A 23913-nucleotide genomic window follows, 5' to 3' on the forward strand; every position below is an offset into this window, starting at 1 on the left:
ATTTTTTCAGTATTCATGTTTTGCAATTCACGGTTTGTGGATAATTTACGATTTGCAGCTGATTCACGTTTTTGGGGTTAACAGGGTGTCTAGTCCTGTCAGGTTTTAGCCCTGGACCTGCCCCGAATCTGGATTTGTCCCCCAGTCTCTGTCTGTTTCCCTCTCTTTGTCCTTCTGTCTGACCCTGAATGTTTATTTTCTGTTTCTTCCACTTTGGTCTTGGTTTTATGATCTGTTACACTTCAGCCACATTAAGTTCTGTTATAGTTTAGTCTCTGCTTTTTATTTAGTCATACTGTGTTATCACATTAGGTTTTGAGGATTATCTCTCTTACTCTTCAGCCACTTGAGTTCTGTTCTAGTTTAGTCTTCATCCTTTACTTTCTGGTTATTCAGTCACTGTCTTGACCACATTTGTATTCTAGGTGTCATTATTTCCTTACTGTTTAACATTTGTTCTGTCACTGTCATATTCCTCTTTTTCCTGCTTTTGTCTGACACGCCCACCTGTCACTCCACTCGTCTCACTCAGCCACGCCTTCTTTCCTGCACCTGCATATCATCACGCCCTGATTATCCTCTGATTTAAACCCCTTGTCTTCAACAGCTCACGGCTCGTTCGTTGTGCATTCTGCCTCAAGCCACCTGTATCCTGTCATAGTCTGTGTTTTTGCCGTTCTCGACCTCTGCTTGTCCTTGACCACGTTTCTGCCTGAGCCTATTAACCTGCTTCTCTGTGCCTGAACCCTGCTTGTTTTTTGACTACGTTTTTGCCTTCTCTGATACACCTGTTTGCTTGTGCTGGAACTCTGCTTGTCACTGACCACGCCGCCGCCTCAACACTGTCTGTACTGCCACCTGCCTGCTTGTGACCCTGTGTATCGACCTGAGCCTGTTTTTTGGATAAAGCCTTTTCCTTAACCCACATCTGAGTCATGCATTTGTGTCCATCCGCCCGCTGTGCCTCGCCACCTCAGTCCCTGACAAGTCCCAGATTTTGCCTAGATTTTATATATTAATTAGTTAGTTAATTATGGAGTTCCACAAGGTTCTGTGCTAGGACCAATTTTATTCACTTTATACATGCTTCCCTTGGGCAGTATTATTAGACGGTATTGCTTAAATTTTCATTGTTACGCAGATGATACCCAGCTTTATCTATCCATGAAGCCAGAGGATACACACCAATTAGCTAAACTGCAGGATTGTCTTACAGACATAAAGACATGGATGACCTCTAATTTCCTGCTTTTAAACTCAGATAAAACTGAAGTTATTGTACTTGGCCCCACAAATCTTAGAAGCATGGTGTCTAACCAGATCGTTACTCTGGATGGCATTTCCCTGATCTCTAGTAATACTGTGAGAAATCTTGGAGTTATTTTTGATCAGGATATGTCATTCAAAGCGCATATTAAACAAATATGTAGGACTGCCTTTTTGCATTTACGCAATATCTCTAAAATCAGAAAGGTCTTGTCTCGGAGTGATGCTGAAAAACTAATTCATGCATTTATTTCCTCTAGGCTGGACTATTGTAGTTCATTATTATCAGGTTGTCCTAAAAGTTCCCTAAAAAGCCTTCAGTTGGTTCAGAATGCTGCAGCTAGAGTACTGACGGGGACTAGCAGGAGAGAGCATATCTCACCCGTGTTGGCCTCTCTTCATTGGCTTCCTGTTAATTCTAGAATAGAATTTAAAATTCTTCTTCTTACTTATAAGGTTTTGAATAATCAGGTCCCATCTTATCTTAGGGACCTCGTAGTACCATATTACCCCATTAGAGCGCTTCGCTCTCAGACTGCGGGCTTACTTGTGGTTCCTAGGGTTTGTAAGAGTAGAATGGGAGGCAGAGCCTTCAGCTTTCAGGCTCCTCTCCTGTGGAACCAGCTCCCAATTCAGATCAGGGAGACAGATACCCTCTCTACTTTTAAGATTAGGCTTAAAACTTTCCTTTTCGCTAAGGCTTATAGTTAGGGCTGGATCGGGTGACCCTGGACCATCCCTTGGTTATGTTGCTTTAGACGTAGACTGTGGGGGGTTCCCATGATGCACTGTTTCTTTCTTTTTTTGCTCCGTATGCATCACTCTGCATTTAATCATTAGTGATCGATCTCTGCCCCCCTTCTCGGCATGTCTTTTTCCTGGTTCTTTCCCTCAGCCCCAACCAGTCTCAGCAGAAGACTGCCCCTCCCTGAGCCTGGTTCTGCTGGAGGTTTCTTCCTGTTAAAAGGGAGTTTTTCCTTCCCACTGTGGCCAAGTGCTTGCTCATAGGGGGTCGTTTTGACCGTTGGGGTTTTTCATGGTTATTGTATGGCCTTGCCTTGCAATATGGAGCGCCTTGGGGCAACTGTTTGTTGTGATTTGGCGCTATATAAGAAAAAAGTTGATTGATTGATTGATATATATATATATATATATATATATATATATATATTTCGAGGGTGGTGGTGGCCAAGCGATCAGCGGAAGTTAGAAAGTTCCCGGTTCAAGTCCACGCATTCTCCATGTAATGTGGAGTAGCAGCAGCGAGGGTATCTGGTGTAAAACCTGCACCACATGAACATGCAGATCCATATCACATCTGCTGTTGGCAAGCCAGAGCAAAAAGGAAGAACTTACTAGTATTTAGCATTTTGAAAACATTCTTGTTAAATTTTGTTTGTTGTTTTATCCATTTTCATCGATGGTGTATTAATTTAGGTGCATTGTTTGTTCTGGGTCTCCAGCATTTATTTTGGAAAGCTTGCTATGTGTGTTTAATTCATAATTTTTGCCTTGATTAATAAACACTGTTTACAAAAACCATGTCTTGCAGTTCTCGTTCTGCGTTTGGATGTTTTCTGCTCCCCATTTCCTGATTGCCAGCTCTTCCCCATAATTCAATGACTAGTGTTGGTTCCATTCAATAGGGCCTGGTGTTTAAAAATAAAAGCCCTGAGATGAGGGGGGGCACATTGGATTACTCCAGTTCAATCATTTCATTCAACAGCTTCTTTCAATGAGAAGAACAAAGAAAATGTGTAATTTTACCACAATGCATTGGGAACATCATCAAACAGCACAAGAGCAGCGACACTTACACACGGCCATTAAATACCTCTTCAGAATCCAGAAATGAAAATGATCATTTAGTTTGTAGTACTCATGAAACACACTACAATAAGCATCACAGCCATGCCAGTCAGAACATCCAGACCACAGCAGCTTACCAGCAACCTCCACGATGTCACCAGGCACAAGGTCTTTGGCTTTGATCCTCTGGACTGTTTTTCGGTCCTGACGGTAGACTTTCCCCATCTCAGGCTCATACTCCTTAAGCGCCTCAATAGCATCCTCAGCATTGCGTTCCTGGTGAAGTCACAACTGGTTTTAGTGTCCATGTTTCTGAGTAGCTGCTGGAATAAGTGAACTACAAGCAAGGGGTGAAAAGATTCCACTTTAAAAAGGTGAAAAGGAGTCAAGGTTGCCTTAAAAACATCTCAGCATAATTTATGTAAGGATACGTCTTAAAAATACAAATGTCCATCCAGGTATAGTTGCTCCCTAGTGGCTGTTGGGGGCATTTATGTATTAAGTGTCTCATTCCTATTTTTTTTTATAACTAATTTCATTCTTCACCGAGGTTTTACAGATAATGTAGTTTGATGTTTCTTCACAATGTGACCTCCAGAACCATACCATGGCCTCTAAAACCAAATCCAAAGAACTACAATAGCAACATAGAATATGACGCAGTGAGTAAAAAATAATTAAAGGGGATAGAGAATCAAAATCATCTTTTTCATGTTTTTGGTGTTAGTTCAGAGTCTCCCCGCTGTGGGGAAAACACACGAAGTGCCAGCAAGTTTCAGAACCTCTGTTTCAAGTATTTCTCCTTTTTTGAATTGCCCCTAGACAACAGGACAATCCGTTTTTGAGAGAAAACTTACGTCACTTTTTCACCAATAGCCCCCCCCACACACACACACCCACCCCCTTTCACACACGTCCCTTCGAAATTAATTATTCATAAGGTTGTGCCCACCCATTCGTAACACTCGAAGAGAAGCAATGGCGAGCTACAGGTGTGCTTTCCCAGGCTGTTTTAGCGGACTACGATCTTCCCACGGAAAGCAATGTACGCGATCACTGGCTTTTATTCATTTTTAACCGCATCCCCAGTACATACAACCGCTTTGCGCATTTCATGGAGGACTGTTTCACAAACCTTGCACGATTTCGAGCTGGCTTCAGTCGGCATTTAATACTCAGTAGAGGGTCAGTTCCGACTCTGCGACAAAATCAACCCCAGCAATCAGTACAGCCTGTGAGTATCACATTTTCTTTTGTTTTAAATTTGTGTTGTGCCATATTCCTGTTGTAAGAATTGCACGTTAGAATGGCACGTTAGCTCTGGTTTGTTCCTCTAAAGGGAATGAGCTAACCCCTTAGCAGCTAGGGATGTGTATCGAGAACCGGTTCCTTTTGGGTATCGTTAAGAAATGACTCGATCCACCGACATCAATAAGCTTTGTGCTTAACGATTATGTTTGTTCTTCTGAAACAGTTGATAGATGTATTTTATAACTTAAAAACGGGAGCGATGCTAATGCGTTAGCATGTCTATGGCATTTTCAATGTTAAAAGTTAGCATTGCAGCTGTCATCACGTTCGGGTGCATTTGTTTTCAAATTGTAATATTTCTTAAATTTATTTTTGTTTATATATTAATAATCTAATGATTATTATATACAATTTTAGAGAAAGAGGCAAAAGAAACCTGAATAGAAACACAACAGAAAATATAAAAGCAATGAAAATAAATAAATAATGCTTTCTTTTCAGTGAGAGCAAGGGTAAGCCAATCAAACAACGGCAACTGATCAACGCCACCTACTTGCATTTCATAATGAGGTTGCCAAATAAGCTCCGAAACGACGCCATTAAAGGCAAACGAGGCATTCTAAACCCAGCATAGTAACATAGCTGTTTCACAGAGCCTTTTAGGAAGATTCTGAGCCATTACAGACCCAACCAATTGTTTTTGGGCTACATATCACATCACAGAACAAGGATTAATGCCACATTCAACCTCTCTCTATCACCTTTAAGTTGTTGATATGTAGATTAGGGAATCTTGATATTGCTTTGGACTATCAGGGGGAAGAAGGCATCAAGCGTGAAGGCATCATTTTCAAGTTAGCAATCGACAGTCCAACCTGCACCAATGGTTTTGCCAAATGTGCACAATGAGGTCATGGAGACAAATGATTAAAATGAACTTCCTTTGAAGGCTGGCTATAGATTCATCCTTAACAACATGGTGAGAACTTCTGAATCTGGGCAAAGCTCAGAGTAGAACCACTGATAATCTGTAATGAACGGAACGTTTTTGGCGGTATACACATCTGAGTCAGATGCCCTCTGGATGCCTCTCCTTGAAAGTCTTCCAAATATTTCCAGCTGGGAGGAGAACAGGGTGAAGGGATTTTATATCCCATATGGCCTGGAAGGAATGTAGGCTTCCCCAGGAGAAACTGGGGCTGTGTAGAGTGATATCTGAGCGACCTTATCTGCCAACATAACTCTACCCCACACACTTAGTGGAAAACGTGTAGACACGCGCAGCTGTAGTTTTGAATGGTAAATGGTAAATGGACTGCATTTATATAGCGCTTTTCCATCTGCATCAGATTTTACAATTATGCCTCACATTCACCCCGATGTCAGGATGCTGCCTTACAAGGCGCTCACTACACACTGGGAGCAATAGGGGATTGAAGACCTTGCCCAAGAGCCCTTAGTGATTTTCCAGTCAGGCGGGGATATGAACCGAGGATCTTCTGGTTTCAAGCCCAACACCTTAACCACTATACCATCGCCTCCCCCATTTAATTAATACTTAATCCAACTGTAAGAGTGAAGATCAAATTATAGCACAGTCAAGTATAGTAACAGAAACAGTCAAACCTAGAGGTATAAATAAGGGGAGAATGCGACACTGATTGATGAATATAAGAATTCAAAACGATTTTTATAAAAGAGACAAATCAATCAGATTAAGATATTAAGATATCTTAATCTGATTAAGATTAATAAACCAATTAAAATATTTCTCATATTTAAATGTTGGCGTTATTGTCAAACAGTCTCAGAATCATGCTGCTAAAGTCAAAAGTGTGGTTTGAGGAAAACGCGGTAACCCACATAACTATCATATAGATAATAAGTGAAAATAAAAATGAACAAATAAAGAACCAGAAGTAGAAGTAAAAAGGATTGGATGGACTATGTGCGGCGTTCTTACCTGCCACACGCCGACGATGGCGTTGGCTATAAGAATAAGTAAGATAACAAAAGGCTCCACAAAGGCAGTGATTGTTTCCTCTCCTTCCTCAAACCAGGCCAGAACCTAAAAACAAAACAAATAAAAACAAACAAACAAACAAAAAAGCATGAGGAATTAATTATTAATGACACCAGAGATGGAGAAATGACCAGTGCACAGAAATAAAGAAGATACAAATCAGGGAGGCAGAAAAACAACCTGGTAGAACTTGTTAAACCCTATGTGACATCCCGTGCTCTGCATTCTCTGAACACAGGATTACCGAACTCTGTGTTCCAAGGATTAAAACTGTACAGCCTTTCAAATTTCACAAAACTGACTAAGTTTAATTTCTACTGAAATCCAAGCATTATTATGTCGGTATATTGTTGAAACGTGTTGCAAAATTACAGCTTATTTTAATGAAGAGAACATATTTACCTGGGGAGAATTCCATAACGAATATATTATTTTCCTTATAATGCCATCCTCAAGAGGAAGTGCATGTGCGCATGCATGAAGGTTTGAAATGATCTTATGTGTGACCTCGCGTGCGTGCACGCTAACACCCGTAAGATGTCTTGTAAATCACTTCATAGGGGTTATCTGGTTTCAAAAAGGCCATTTTTATATTTAAAAGTGTTTATGTCTCACTAACTTTACTAAATACTCGTATATGAGAAACATATTAGAGTTATGTAGAAATAAGCCACTTTGGAGCGTTTTCTGCCATTTTGGATTATTTTGTTCAGACGAGCAGTCATGCCTCTGATTGGCTGTCTTCAACACATGCTTTCCAGCATCCCTTGCACAAGTCAGGGGAACCCACACATGATCTATGACGTCACTACCATACAATGTATGGGTTACTATGATGGTCGTCTTCGGGGGAACCATTTATAATTTTTTTGCAGACATGACAAATTTGGATCATATTGGCAATGCCATGTTACAAATCTCCCATTTAAGGTTAATAAATAAAATTATAGTGGTGCCAAAGAAAATTATTTTTAAATTGCTTAAATCTTAAAAAAAAATAACACAATGTTAAAATACCCTCAGCCGTATAAATAGTCTTCTTTATAATTCGCAGTTGTTTAACTGATATCCCACTGCAAAGTATATATATATATATATATAATTAATTTGCATTTTCCATCCATCCATCCATTTTCTTCCGCTTTATCCGGAGTCGGGTCGCGGGGGCAGCAGCTCAAGCAAAGCCACCCAGACCTCCCGATCCACACACACCTCCTCCGGCTCCTCCGGGGGAACCCCAAGGCGTTCCCAAGCCAGCCGAGAGACGTAGTCCCTCCAGCGTGTCCTGGGTCTTCCCCGGGGCCTCCTCCCAGTGGGACGTGCCCGGAACACCTCTCCAGCGAGGTGTCCAGGGGGCATCCGGAAAAGATGCCCGAGCCACCTCAACTGACTCCTTTTGACGTGGAGGAGCAGCGGCTCGACTCCGAGCTCCTCCCGAGTGACTGAGCTCCTCACCCTATCTCTAAGGGAGCGCCCAGCCACCCTGCAGAGGAAACGCATCTCGGCCGCTTGTACTCGCGATCTCGTTCTTTCGGTCATGAGCCAAATCTCATGACCATAGGTGAGGATCGGAACGTCCTGGTATGGTAATTTGCATTTTATTGCATAAAATAAGTATTTGAACCCCTAGAAAAACAAAGCTTAACAATTGGTACAGAAACATTTATCTGCCATTACAGAGGTCAGACATTTCCTGTAGTTCTTGACCAAGTTTTCACACACTGCAACAAGGATTTTGGTCCACTCCTCCCTACAGATCTTCTCCAAATCTTTCAGGTTTGGAGTTTCAGCTCCCTCCAAAGATTTTCTATTGAGTTCAGGTCTGGAGACTGGCCAGGCCACTCCAGGACCTTGAAATGCTTCTTACAGAGCCCCTCCTTAGTTGCCCTGGCTGTGTGTTTGGGGTCATTGTCATGCTGGAAGACCCAGCCATGACCCATCTTCAATGCTCTTACTGAGGGAAGGAGGTTGTTTGCCAAAATCTCGCAATACATGACCCCATCCATCCTCCCTTCAATACGGTGCAGTCATCCTGTCCCCTTTGCAGAAGAGCACCCCCAGAGTATAATGTTTCCACCCCCATGCTTCATGGTTGGGATGGTTTTCTTGGGGTTGTTCTCATCCTCTAAACATGGTAATTGGAGATGATTCCAAAAAGCTCTATTATGGTCTCATCTTACCACATGACCTTCTCCCATGCCTCCTCTGGATCATCCAGATGGTCACTGGTGAACTTCAAACAGCCCTGGACATGTGCTGGCTTGAGCAGGGGGACCTTGCTGCCCTGCAGGATTTTAAACCATGACAGCATCATGTGTTACTAATGTAATCTTTGTGACTGTGGTCCCAGCTCTCTTCAGGTCATTGACCAGGTCCTCCTGTGTAGTTATGAGCTTTCTCAGAATCATCCTTACCCCACAAACTGAGATCTTGCATGGAATCCCAGACTGAGGGAGATTGACAGTCATCTTGTGTTTCTTCCACTTTCTAATAAATAATCATAATAGTTGTTGTCGTCTACCAAGCTGCTTGCCTGTTGTCCTGTAGTCCATCCTGTAGTTTTGTCCCTGGTGTCCTTAGACAGCTCTTTGGTCTTGACTATGGTGGACAGATTGGAGTGTGTTTGATTGTGTGAACAGGTGTCTTTTATACAGGTAACAAGTTCAAACAGGTGCAATTAATACAGGTAAAGAGTGCAGAATAAGAGGGCTTCTTAAAGAAAAATTAACAGGTCTGTGTGAGCCAGAATTCTTGCTGATTGGTAGGTGTTCAAATACTTATTTTATGCAATAAAATGCAATTTAATTATTTAAAAATCATACAATGTGATTTTCTGGATTTTTTTTTAGATTCTGTCTCTCACAGTTGAGATGTACCTACGATAAAAATTACAAACCTCTCCATTCTTTGTAGGTGGGAAAACCTGCAAAACTGACAGGGGGTCAAATACTTATTTTCCCCACTATATATATATATATATATATATATATATATACAATATTTACATTTTAACGGCATCTTCACGAGGGTGTGCGTGTGTGCATAAATCAGCTTTTGAAAAGAATGAAGTTAGCTTTGAGTTAGCGGAGGTTAGCGTGCACGCTGACATTTGTGAAATGTCTTGTAAATCACTCCAGAGGTGTTATCAGGTTCCAAAAACAGTGTTTTCAGCTTTAGAATTGTTTATATCTCACTAGCTTTTACATAAAATATGATAAAGATGTTACATTTACACACAAACAAAACAGAGTTTGCAGCTAGCTAGACCAGCCTGTGACGTAACCACGCTAATGCCCGTGAAATCTCTTTTTTAGAAGTGTTTATTTCTCACTAGCTTTTACATAATATATGACAAACAGGTTATATTTATACACAAAAGAAACAGAGTTTGTAGCTAGCTAGAGCAGCCACTAATGTCATGGTGCCGCTGTACTCTGATTGGCTGTCACTCCCACCCCTCAACAACAACAACAAAAAAACAGAACAATATGAAACAGAATGTGACATTTTAACCTCTTAAAATACCTCTTAAAATAGGTCAAGGTTAGCCTTCTTTGAACGTGTCCAAGGTCTGTGTCTCAAGAATGTTCCCTGTGAATTTGAAGACTCTGGCCGTGATAGGACTGGAGTTATGCTGAGCACAGACAGACGGACAGGCAGGCGGACGCAAAGTCTTCTCAATACTCGATGGCCATATTTGATAGCCTCAGGTAAAAACCCAAGGGCTGTACACTTTTAAAGATGCCACAGGCCACAGAAGCTTTTCATATCGGAGGCGTGTTCTGTTTATCAGTTGTGATAAGAGTCTGATTCTGTTGAGGCTTTTAACTCAAGAATTAAAGTTACAGTATGTAGGGTTTAGTGCCATCTGGTGGTCATGGTGTAGATTGCATTATGCAGTTGCTGGCTTCACGTTTTGGGCGGCATGGTGCCTTAGTGGTTAGCACTGGTGCTTCACAGCAAGAAAGTCGTGGGATCGCTTCCTGCCCTTTCTGTGTGGAGTTTTCATCAAATCACAATCAAATTTATTAATTTATATAGCGCCAAATCATGACTAGTCGCCTCAACACACTTCACAAACATAATATAAAAGGCAGAATAAAATGAATTAAGATTAAAAACACAATAAAAATTAAAACATAAATAAGTAAAAGGAATAAAATTAATAAAAATAATAAAAGAAGACACAATTGTATAAAATACTAATGATAAAACAGGGAAAAAAGTGTCTGGCCTTAAACGTCTCCACAGAGTCCGACTGTCGGATCTGCGCAGGCAGATCATTCCACAGAGCTGGGACGTGGTGAGAGAAGGACCTTCATGTTGCGTGGGTTTCCTGCGCACACTCCGGTTTCCTCCCACAATCAAATACATGCTTATTTAGTGTCTTCTCCTTTCTCTGCCCCTGACCAAGGCAGCGTCTACATCTGGAGTTGGTCCCCGGGCGACGGACTGTGGCTGCCCACTGCTCTTAGTGGTTGGATTGTGTCTAACTGTAATTAGGATGGTTAAATGCAGAGGACAAGTTGTATGTATGTGCAATGACAATAAAGATTCTATTCTATTCTCTTCTCATAAGCATTAATCTATGATTCTCTGTTTCATAAAAATGAGGGTTCCCAATATGTAGACAGTGTACAGGTGAGCAACCACTGAGTCCTCTTACATTTTCTTCCATTTGGGCTACTGTATCAACATGTTTTTGGAACATGGCGGCCTCCATGAGCGAGCCCGTTCTCATGGAGATCGAGTATCAAGAAGAGCTCGACCGATATGGATTTTTTGAGGCCAATGCTGATAATGATATTGGATGAAAAAATGCCAATAATTGAGAAATTAGCTGATTTGCCGATAAATCAGCCGATATTATTATTTTTTTTTTTATGAATAAAATGGTCTTTTTTGGACCATTAACAAAAAAGGTATGAGCTAAACGCTGAAGCTTTGTTCTCATATTGATTAACTTTATAACAGAGAAGAATTTTCAAGTTCAAAAAATGCAATCAAGAATTAAACATTTGTGAAATTAGCAAATACATATCCTTAAAAAGAGTTGTGAAATACATCTGATCTTGTACCTCTTGTTGCTGCAACTTAGATATAGGTTCAGGATAAAGATATAGATCCTTATAAACTTGTAAGCTTCTGTCAGCCGATCAGTGCAGTGTGACGTGAACTAGGTAGGCTGGTGATGAACACATTTAAGCAGGGGTGTAAGCAGCTCTCAGTTGAATGGAGTCAGAGCTCCATCTACTGGACAAACGGTGCAGGGACATTTTACATTGCTGAAGCAAACATTATTTCAGTAACTGTTCTATTTATGAGAAATTATTGGTGTTCTATTGGCAAAATTTCAGCTGATAGTGAGTAGTTTGAAAAGGGCTTATATCGGCCGATAATATCAGCCGGCCGATATATCGGTCTGGCTCTAGTATGAAGAGCTCATTCCATGTTTATCCATTTTCTAAACCCGCTTATAAAAGATAGTTAGGAATCTTTTATTTCATTTGTGTTAATAAACACCCCTAAATCCTGCATACTGCAGCTTTAAGACACACCTGTTCTCCACAACGTATAATCAGGAGCAATGTGTTCATCATCATCATGTTTAATGAGTCTTTATTTCACTTCATTATTTTTATAATTGTATTGTTTTGTGGCATTAATGATGTGCAACTGGCCCTTTAAAGTTTATTATTCTAAGTCAAAGTGCTATACAATTATTATTATTATTATTATTATTATTATTATTATTATTATTATTATTATTATGTCTCCAGCAAATACTTGATGTTTGTCAAATTTTAAGAAAAATTAAGTGCTGCAGAACTGAATCCCTGAAAGATGAAAATGCTGCTGTTTTGTGCTCCTAAATTAGGAGCGAGTGGTGCCTGTCTTTCTTCTTGTACCTTCACCTGCTGCCACAGACCATCTCCACGGTGCGGAACAAATTATCCAGGAAGCTTTTAATGGCAGAATATAAAGACCTGGAGTCTCGTTCCACTTGTGCAACATGTCACAGGCAATTAGCTAATGACCCCCCACATAATGAGGCCACCGTCTTCAGTATGACCCAGGTTCTGTAAGTGAGGCGGTTATAAACAGTACAACTGATGTGACGAGCTACATCTGTCCGCGCAGAGACAACACAGTGTCCTAAGTGTTCTGTGACCACCCACACCTTTACACGACGCAGCCGCGCCTTAGTTACACTCATCTGTTTATTGTACTTTATTGCAGGAAGGAACAGAAGATCAATCACACAAACACAAATTCTGGAAACACTTTCAAACGGACTGACAGGAACATGTGGATGCTGCATCACATCCCCACTGAAAAAGAGGAATATACATACGGTGGCCTAGAGAGGCACAACACTTTCAAACTATAACCCCAGCAGAAAATGCAAAGAACACCTGCATCAATCAAATCGTATTGTTGGAAAAAGAAAGAAAGAAATAATAAGCAGAGTCAACATTGCTACCGCTGCCAACACGCCGACACTGATATCGGCTGTTCTGGGTCTGTACAGCAAACCTGAAGGTGACGTCACACAGGGTTTGTTCAGTAAATATACACTTTATGGTACCAACACACACACACACACACACACACACACACACACACACACACACACACACACACACACACACACACACAAATGTTTCTTCCCAGAGAACTTTTATTAATGGACCATTAACACTGACATTAGTCAGAGATCACTTTGATCAGAATGCAAATTGATATTTTATATGAAGACACTGTGAGCTGTCCCCATCACTGGTCAGCAACAAGTACCAAAGGTCAGTGATCAGTAAACATAATTGAGCAACCAGGATCAAAACCAGCAATCAGTAAAACTCAGCGGCCAGTAATGAAAGATCAGCAACCAGGATAAAAACTCAGCATTCAGTATCAAAGGTCGGGGATCAATAGTCAAAGATCAGCAATCAGGATCAAAGATCAGCAATCAGTAAAACTCAGCAGTCAGTAATCAAAGATCAGCAACCAAGATCAAAACTCAGCCATCAGTATCAGAGCACAGTGGTCAGTAATCAGAGATAAGCAACCAGGATCAAAGCTCAACTATCAAAGCTCATTAGTCAATAATCAAAGATGAGTAACCAGGATCAAAGTGCTGCAACAAGGATCAAAGCTCAACAATCACTTTCAAAGGTCAGTGATCAATAATCAAAGACCAGCAACCAGGATCGAAGCTCAGCAATCAGTGTGAAAGGTCAGCGATCGGTAATCAAAGATCGGCAACTAGGATCGAAGCTCAGCAATCAGTGTGAAAGGTCAACGATCGGTAATCAAAGATCGGCAACCAGGATCGAAGCTCAGCAATCAGTGTGAAAGGTCAGCGATCGGTAATCAAAGACCGGCAACCAGGATTGAAGCTCAACAATCAGTATCAAAGAAAGGATAAGGTCAACAGGAGATTGCTGGACCTTTGCTAAGGTATGCACTCACAGAAGGCCCTTCTAGTTAGGTTTATAAAATTTCAAAAATATCTAAATTTCAATGCAACAAAATGTGGAAAAAGAGCATGTTGTTTTGCTGCAACCACACAACATTTTGCAAAAACTGTTGAACACTGAATCTGGTTCTTCAAGTTGACTCACCAATTCAGACAGACTATAACGTTTTCAAACGTGACGAGTTTGTGGACACAGCAGGACTCATATTAACGGTGTGTGTGTGTGTCTGTCTGATGAGAACCCTCCTGCTGAGGACGGAGGGCGGAGGGACTAAATTTGGTCTTAAGTGATCCTGTGCTGTCAGACAGCAGCCGCTGACGCCTCCGTATCACCTGACTGGACACCAGCTGCCACTGACGGGGGCCTCTTATCAGCCGCTCAGTGGCCATCAGTTAACCTGCTGTTAACCCGTCACTTTAAAGAAAGTTCAACTTGGTGGAAATGTTTCTTATATGATGAGATTCCATTAAATAAATCAACTGGAATCAACAGATTTAAAAAAACTGTTTGGTCCAGATTTGGACACGAGTCACCAGAACTAAGCTATAATCAAACACATTTCCGTTGTGTCCTACACAGAGCCCGAGGCATCGTCTACATTGTCCTCTGGACGGGACACCAGCCCAACACAGATCACTTCCCCAGCCAAGGCCGGTACGCTTTTAGAAATAGCCTGCCAGGAATCGAACCAAGGACTGCATACACTCACCAGCCACTTTATTAGGTACACCTTGATGGCATCGCGCAGTTGCCCAGTCTACCATTCTGCCCATTCTCAGACATCAACAAGGCACTTTTGTCCACACACCTGCTGCTCACTAGATATCTTCTCTTTTTTGGACTATTCCCTGTAAACCTTAGAGATGGTTGTGTGTGAAAATCCCAGTAGATCAGCAGTTTCTGAAATTCTCAGACCAACAGCCATGCCACGTCCAAAGTCACTTAAATCCCCCAACTTCAGCAAGTCGTCTTCACATCTAGATGCCTAAATTCACTGAGTTGCTGCCATGTGAATGTCTATTTGAATAACAAGCAATTGAGCAGGTGTACATAATAAAGTGGCCGGAAAGAATGTCTTTATCCCACTGAGCAACCTGCTCCACAGTTCTGCCCTCACATTCAGAAATACGAGTACAAACCTGTAACAATGAACACCAGTGCCCGAAAAGATGCTCCTTTATTTCCGAACAGGGTGGTCATACAAACATGTAAATATATTAATAAAATTTTGAAATGCATATTTTTAAATTGTAATGTATTTTACAATCAATCTTCCAAAACGATTTCATTTGGATGTTTTTGAATATTGATGTGTTTCACAGTCTTTTCCATTTTTCTAAATGACAGGTTTTTTTAATTTATCATTATTATTACTTTTAACGATGACTTAAAAAAAAAAAAAACTTTTAATGTTGGTATTTTTTGGTTTCATTTCGCTGTCACTGTTTTGGTGTGGAAAGTAGAGGTGGGCGGATCGATCTTAATGTCGATAATATCAATACCAACGCTGGTATTGATACTGAAGATCCTCGAGTAAAAAGATCGATACTCAAGCTTTTTTTCTCTCCCGCACGCACTGACTGCTGCGCACGCAGATTCATCAAAGTCTACTCTCGGTCTGTAAGAACAGCGCTGTGCTGTGTCACACAACACGGAGCAGCGCACCCTTGTATTGTGGTTTGTCAGCCCTCTACGTCAGGAGATTTTGTTTTAAGTTGTGTTAAGTGATATTTTTTTTAAACAAAAATGTTGATTGTAATACTAAAGTATTTTGTTGTCATGTACAATGTTTGGTGAAATTCTATCCTATGTCTTTTGCATCCTTTTGATCTATGAAGCTAAAATATGAAAAAGTATCGGTATCGATATATCGGCGATACTGGGCCTGTAATTACTTGGTATCAGATCAATACCAAAATTCCCGGTATCGCCCACCTCTAGTGGAAAGGTTGGGATTGAGGGGTGGGGCTGACAAGTGCAAATTAGATATAATTGGCATAATTAATCACATAATTATATTTGATTGTAATTAAATATATTTTTCATTTTCTGCAGTGTTATTTTTTTAGTGCCAATGCAACTTTTTCAATTTATGTGTTGAAGCCTAATTTTATTTTCAGTCTCACGGCCACTGATGTGCTCCTGCACACGTCGCATAATACACTGTTGCCATTATTATTATTATTATTGTTATTGTTATTATCGTTCGGTAACGGCAGCAGCGTGTAGCACGTGGTGAACTTTAAGGCCGTAAATCTGTGAACACGACGACTTGAATGTTTTCTTAACCACATAGCACGAGCGACTCAGAGCCGTTGCTGTAACTTGTCACCGTTCCTCAGCTGTGTCGCTCTCTAATCTGTGAGTGTAACTTCATCTCGGCTCGACAAACTGAAGAAGTTCACACGTCACCACGACGTGCTTCAGAAAGCTCCTCGTGCGCGCCTCCACGCCAGCTTAAAATGACCCTAAAGGCCATTCGGCACCACGTAAACACTCTCCGGTTACAGGAAGCCTTTAAAAGTCATCAACTGCTGGAAAGTCATCAAGTATTTCAATAAGAAACCAATCAAGTAATTTATTAAATGTAAAGCTGAAGCAGTTAATCCAGTGGTTCAAATTTATATGAATTCAGCTAATTTAATAAATTTATAAAGCAAATATGCATTTGTTTTGCCTCAAGCCTGTCAAATATCAATATTGACTCATTTTGAGTTTTTCTGCTTCCAGCAGCATTCAGTTTATTGAGGTGTTGAACTGTTTGCAGCATTTATTAACCAATAACAAACGATTGATAAATCGAGCAGAGTCGCATTTAAAATATTTTTTAAACATTAAAAAATAAGTAATTTACTAAAGAATATTTATTTTAAAACTTGAACCAGTTCCATTACATTTCATTTTGTAGATTTTGTTTTTCAAATTTGGACTCAGTTTTTACTAAAGTTGCTGAAACATTTGAGTAAAGACTGGAATATAAACCATTATAATTTGGGTTTGATCGACCCCCCCAAAAATGATTAACTAATTAATGAATTAACAAATTGGTGAAGCTAGTAAATTATATAATTTCCACATTAGAATTTGGGGTTCATCAACCAAAACAAACAAACAACAACAAATGAATAAAAGATAACCCAATTTGTAAATTTGTTAAGTAATGTTAAGACAGTAAATGGTATAATTTCTACATTATAGTTTTGGGTTGATCAACCAAAATACATAAAAAAAAAATATGAAAAGAATATCAAATTAATTTATGAGTTGGTTAAGATGGTAAATGGTGTGATTCCCATATTGTAATTTGGGGTTGATGAAACACCCCTACATTAAATAGATAAATACAAATAAATAAATAAAGTAGCAAATAAATAAAAATTAAATAAAATAAAAATAAAAAAAAAGTTTGTGAAGACAGAATTATTTTTTTAAATAGTGTATTCTAAATGTACTAAATAAGTGCCCTTCTAGGGTATCACTGCATACTGAATGTATTTCTTTTTAGAGCAGACAAACTTGATAAGTAGGAGTGGTCGTACTTAGTCACCACCAGTCCTCGGCTTTGGCCATTAAATAAACTGGCAGGAGTATTTCAAGCGACATGTAACTTTGGTTACACCTGTTCCTAATTTCCATCATCCATCCAACATCCACCAACTGTCTAGATGGTAGCAGAAAGGCCTGTGGTATATTAAACACGCCAAATAAATGCTGAATTTTACGTTGATCTGATGCATTAAAGTTAACCAGTGTTTAGTCAGTTCATCCTGATTTTAGGCTCTTTTAAATTGTTGAGTTTCATACTAATAGGATCCATTGTTTTTGAGTAATCATGTTAACAAATTGGGCCCTGTGACAGACTGGCATCCTGTCCAGGGTGTATTCTGCCTCATGCACTACGAATGCTGGGATAGGCTCCAGCCCCCCCACTGTGATCCTTAATTGGAATAAGCGGTTGGTTAACAAACGGGAGGGGATGAACTCATTCACTCACTGCATTTTACACGGTAAAGGCCTAGTTTTCTCCTCGCACCATTTGACCTGACATTTTATAAGATAATCATCAATTACTAGAAGAAAAATGTCTCTGGAAAAGTCATGAAAGTTGATTCCAGAGAGGAGATACTCACAAAGGATATACAAGCAGCCAGCAGCAGAATTCGGACGAGTAAATCCTCAAACTGTTCAAGGACGAGCTCCCATAAAGATTTACCTGCAGAGAACATAATTCAGTTTAAAAATCCATCCTGGTGACATGGTTACAGACAGACAGTAAAAATACTGGTGAAAGGAGCAAATACCTTCTTCTGCTGGTAACTCTGTGGAGAGCCACAGGGTCGATCCAGGAACACATACAACAGAAAAGAAAGAAGAAACGTCAGAAAGAAAAAGAAAAGTCAGTGATTGTCACATAGTTAATATGTTTCCAGAGGAAGAACGAAGCAATTCGGAAAGAGCCGAGGGGAACGTTTTTTTTGTTTTGTTTTTTGTGGTTCTACCTCGAATAGTGAAGAACGAAGTTATAATTGAAAAACTGCTTTAAAAATGTTCCCCCCAGGTTGGACTGTTACCTCAGAGGAAGAAGGTCACCATCACAATTTGCTACACTCATCAACTGGGGTGTTATTTTTGTCACCTGCAATACTATAAAACATTGGATCATAATTGTTGAGGGTTCCAGTGACTTGATCAAGGCCCTGGGTATGTCCATGCTGCTGGAGATAGACAGCTACTTTCAAGAGGCTGGACTGCAGGTCTTTCTAGATGGTCACGAGTGGTAGTACAGCTTGACCTGAGTTCTGCAGTTATCACAGTAGACCATCTTACCCTGATTAAGAGGATGGGTTAGACTGGTTTACATCTTACTTAATGAACACAAGTTTCACCACCTCCATTGGAGGTTTTTTTAAGATTTGATTCATCTCCACTATCCTGTGGCGTGCTGCAAGGCTCAGCGTTGGGGCCCCTGATATGCTCTTTATAATTGTTGCTGTTAGGAAAGATTATAAACAGTTTTAATACTGCACATTGGCTATTAATTTGATTTATAGGTTAGTGGTTTGGTCACTGACTCGTCTTCTCTATGCAGCCTTGAGCAAAACATTGAACCTCAAAGTTTTCTAAGGATGCAGGTCAGCCCTCATAAGGAATTCCCACTGATTTAGGGTCAATCACTTCAATTAGTTTCAAGTTGTTTGGGATAAAAGCAACTGGTCAATGCATAAACTGTAATAATTAAACACACACACACACACACACACTCATCTTCAAAAGCTTATTCCAATTAAGGGACATGGGGGGCTGGAGCCGATCCAAGCAGTCATGGGGTGTGAGACGGGGTACACCCAGGACAGGACGCCACATATAGACAAACACATTCACACCCACACACACACCTACAGACAATTTAAAATTTCCAAGCCACCTAACATGCAATGTCTTAGGATGGGGGAGGAACCCGGAGCACCCGGAGGGAATCCACGCAAACACAGGGAGAACACGGAAACTCCACACAGAAAGGCCACAGGTGGGAATCAAACCCATGACCTTCTTGCTGTGAGGCAACAGTGCTAACCACTATGCCACTGTGCTGCCCCCCAACACACACACACACAGATACATATATATATATATATATATATATATATATATATATATATATGGCGTGCGAGTCCAGCATGTTTTTAGAACATTACACCTCAACAATTTTTAGAAGAGGATCTCAACCCTATTGTCTTAATGTATTTATAATGTTTTAAGTTCTTGTTATCATATACACACTATTCTTCTTCTTCTTATTATTAGTATTATTTTATTTTTGCTTGTATTTTGTTATTTGATTTTTAAATGGACCACAATGGAAATAAGTGTTTTCACTTTGTTGTGTCATCCATGCATTTTTAACATATTTAGAATTATACTATTTACTTACATTGAACTTACTAAACAAAATCACGCACTCACACACTCACGTTTTTTAATATAAAGATGATTTACCACCCCCAACTGGAATGGTGCGTGGGTCCAGAATGTAGGTAGCAACATCCATTGTTCAGTGTTGTTAGCTAATATCTGTAGCGTCCCCAAAATCATTAGTCCTATCAACGTTCCATTTTGCCGACGTTCATCCTTGATCCAAAATACATATGTATACCAAATGGCAAATATCACCTCTCCCCAGTTGGTCTGTGATCAAAGTTAAACATGCACACACACATGCAGACAGAGCTTTTTTCCTTTTCTGCATTCTGCCACAAGCAAGTGCTTCTAATTTTAGACAGGCAGAAACAGAGACAGTGGCGGAAGACATCAAACACATTACACTTTTTACTCATGGTACCAGCAACATTACACTTAACTCACTCATGGTAACAGCAACAAGAGACTTAACTAAACTGACTAAACCAAATGAACTACAAAAACACAATAAATCAATAACACCAACAACACTGTTAAAATAACATGAACCACAATAACAACATTCCCATAGCGCATTGCAGTACAACATCCATTTTTTATGGCTTTCCGTTTTCACAGCGTTCATCCTTGACCCAAAATACATAAACAAACCAAATGAGAAATGTGAGCTATCCCCAGTTTCTGTGTAATCAAAGCCATACACATGCACACAGAGGCCACTTGGTTATTATAATATAGATGTTTGTATTCTGGTAGGAAGTCAAGCTTCGATATATCATGAAGCAGACAAACAAAAACAAAACAAATGGTCATGAAAATATCACCTCAATGGACTCCGCCCACAGAGACGGTAATCAGAACCCCAACTCCAATCCAGGTAAATGATTTGAATTGATTCATGGTTTGAGTTTGCCCTGTTTAGTTGATGTTAGTTGGGCAATGTCTGCTTTTCCTGGTTAGTGGCAAAGAATTCTTTAAAGTTTTCTTGAACCTATATTTGCCTCATGTTGAAGGAGTACTGCTTACCGAATGTACAATTTTAAAGTCAACTACAAGGAGGTGATGGTCTAGTGGTTAAGGTGTTGGGCTTGAGACCAGAAAATCCTTGGTTCAAATCCCAACCTGACTGGAAAATCACTAAGGTCCCTTGGGCAAGGTCTTTAATCCGCTATTGCTACCAGTGTGTAGTGAGCGCCTTGTATGGCAGCACCCTGACATTGGGGTGAATGTGAGGCATAACTGTAAAGCGCTTTGAGCTTCTGATGCAGATGGAAAAGCGCTATATACACTCAACAAAAATATAAACGCAACACTTTTGGTTTTGCTCCCATTTTGTATGAGATGAACTCAAAGATCTAAAACTTTTTCCACATACACAATATCACCATTTCCCACAAATTTTGTTCACAAACCAGTCTAAATCTGTGATAGTGAGCACTTCTCCTTTGCTGAGATAATCCATCCCACCTCACAGGTGTGCCATATCAAGATGCTGATTAGACACCATGATTAGTGCACAGGTGTGCCTTAGACTGCCCACAATAAAAGGCCACTCTGAAAGTTGCAGTTTTGTTTTATTGGGGGGGATACCAGTCAGTATCTGGTGTGACCACCATTTGCCTCATGCAGTGCAACACATCTCCTTCGCATAAAGTTGATCAGGTTGTCAATTGTGGCCTGTGGAATGTTGGTCCACTCCTCTTCAATGGCTGTGCGAAGTTGCTGGATATTGGCAGGAACTGGTACACGCTGTCGTATACGCCGGTCCAGAGTATCCCAAACATGCTCAATGGGTGACATGTCCGGTGAGTATGCCGGCCATGCAAGAACTGGGACATTTTCAGCTTCCAAGAATTGTGTACAGATCCTTGCAACATGGGGCCGTGCATTATCCTGCTGCAACATGAGGTGATGTTCTTGGATGTATGGCACAACAGTGGGCCTCAGGATCTCGTCACGGTATCTCTGTGCATTCAAAATGCCATCAATAAAATGCACCTGTGTTGTTCGTCCATAACAGACGCCTGCCCATACCATAACCCCACCGCCACCATGGGCCACTCGATCCACAACATTGACATCAGAAAACCGCTCACCCACACAACGCCACACACGCTGTCTGCCATCTGTCCTGGACAGTGTGAACCAGGATTCATCCGTGAAGAGAACACCTCTCCAATGTGCCAAACACCAGCGAATGTGAGCATTTGCCCACTCAAGTCGGTTACGACGACAAACTGGAGTCAGGTCGAGACCCCGATGAGGACAACGAGCATGCAGATGAGCTTCCCTGAGACGGTTTCTGACAGTTTGTGCAGAAATTCTTTGGTTATGCAAACCGATTGTTCCAGCAGCTGTCCGAGTGGCTGGTCTCAGACAATCTTGGAGGTGAACATGCTGGATGTGGAGGTCCTGGGCTGGTGTGGTTACACGTGGTCTGCGGTTGTGAGGCTGGTTGGATGTACTGCCAAATTCTCTGAAACGCCTTTGGAGACGGCTTATGGTAGAGAAATGAACATTCAATACACGAGCAACAGCTCTGGTTGACATTCCTGCTGTCAGCATGCCAGTTTCACGCTCCCTCAAATCTTGCGACATCTGTGGCATTGTGCTGTGTGATAAAACTGCACCTTTCAGAGTGGCCTTTTATTGTGGGCAGTCTAAGGCACACCTGTGCACTAATCATGGTGTCTAATCAGCATCTTGATATGGCACACCTGTGAGGTGGGATGGATTATCTCAGCAAAGGAGAAGTGCTCACTATCACAGATTTAGACTGGTTTGTGAACAATATTTGAGGGAAATGGTGATATTGTGTATGTGGAAAAAGTTTTAGATCTTTGAGTTCATCTCATACAAAATGGGAGCAAAACCAAAAGTGTTGCATTTATATTTTTGTTGAGTAAATGCAGTCCATTTATATCAGCAGTGATAAGACTAAAAATAAAAAAAATTATAATTCTTCATTCTGGCAACAAATAATTAAAAAAACCTCTTAAATGTAGGTGCAGGGTGATGTTGGGGTGGCAGGGTGGGGGTGAGGGGTTGATAACTTGATGAAACCTATTATCCCATAACAGCTTTTAAGAATTAAAATTTGTTCTGAGACAATCAGATTTTTAATCCAATTGTTGTTTGATAGATCACTAAATGTCAGATGGATTTTACGAGAAACTTGTCATTTCTCACAGAAAGGTTGACCTTTTGTCGCTCCGTCACTGACGACGTCCCGCTGGAGGACAGGAAGACGACACTGTGAACGATTTCAATTGTGTGACTAACCCGCATAAGTCACAAACTACTTTATGCTGGACAGGAAGTCTGCGTGGCCCCGCCCTCCTGCACGATCAGCTGGCCGATCTTCTGGACCGGCCTTTTCATATTTACTGAAGGGATTCTTTACCGGGAAGAGCTGATGCCCATGTCGACACTTTGGCTTCCGTCTCCAATGACAAAGATGGGGAATCCCGTCATTACAATCTATATGAAACCACCTGGATTAAGTGATTTATCTGGATTTGGTTGGCTGAAACGTGCATTCCCAAATTTGTCAAGCTAATCAACCTATTGTGATGTTTCAAAATGAGCAACCAATCGAGAGTGAGAGTCTGCCATCTGTGATTGCTCCCCTTTTATTTTTTCCTGCGATGAAAGGGCATAGCAGTCTGAGCTGAGGTGGGGTATAAATAACCTGCACCACATCTCAGGTTGTATTCATATCAAGCAGCTGTTTAAGCCTAGAACAAGAGAGATTATCTTAGAGAGATAATGTTACTGCGGTGATCCCGCGGTCACTTCTTCTCAGTGTCAAACAGCTGTCGGGTCTGCGCACGCGCACACACACACACACACACACACACACACACACACACACTGGCTGATATACCGACAGTTTTGCTTTGAAGAACATCAACTGTCTCAGACAATGTCACCATATTTAACTATCACAAGCATGTGAACAATGTTACAACTAGATCAAAAGTGCTCGGAGCACGAAGCCACGCCCACACCTCAACGTATGGGGCACGAGGGGAAAATGTTACAAGAGCTTTTAAACACTCATGGTGACTAACAAAAAAATACCGGTTTCCTTTCCATAAAATTAGCTACTTTTTATATATTAGCGAACCAGTGATCAGAATGCGGCCTGATGGACCTCAGGGC

The 23913-nt window shown here is 40.7% G+C and overlaps 1 protein-coding gene across 1 annotated transcript in view; it reads right to left on the bottom strand.

Moving 5' to 3' along the window:
* Nucleotides 1–23913, bottom strand: part of LOC117511269 (sarcoplasmic/endoplasmic reticulum calcium ATPase 2-like) — a 141766-nt gene that overhangs the window by 105303 nt on the left and 12550 nt on the right. Inside the window, 4 exon segments of the mRNA XM_034171277.1 lie at nt 3213–3351; nt 6290–6394; nt 17961–18043; nt 18132–18149. Coding sequence (XP_034027168.1) covers nt 3213–3351; nt 6290–6394; nt 17961–18043; nt 18132–18149 — 345 coding nt within the window.

This window comes from Thalassophryne amazonica, chromosome 5 (assembly GCF_902500255.1).
Source record: "Thalassophryne amazonica chromosome 5, fThaAma1.1, whole genome shotgun sequence".
In the NCBI taxonomy this organism is placed as follows: Eukaryota; Metazoa; Chordata; class Actinopteri; order Batrachoidiformes; family Batrachoididae; genus Thalassophryne; species Thalassophryne amazonica.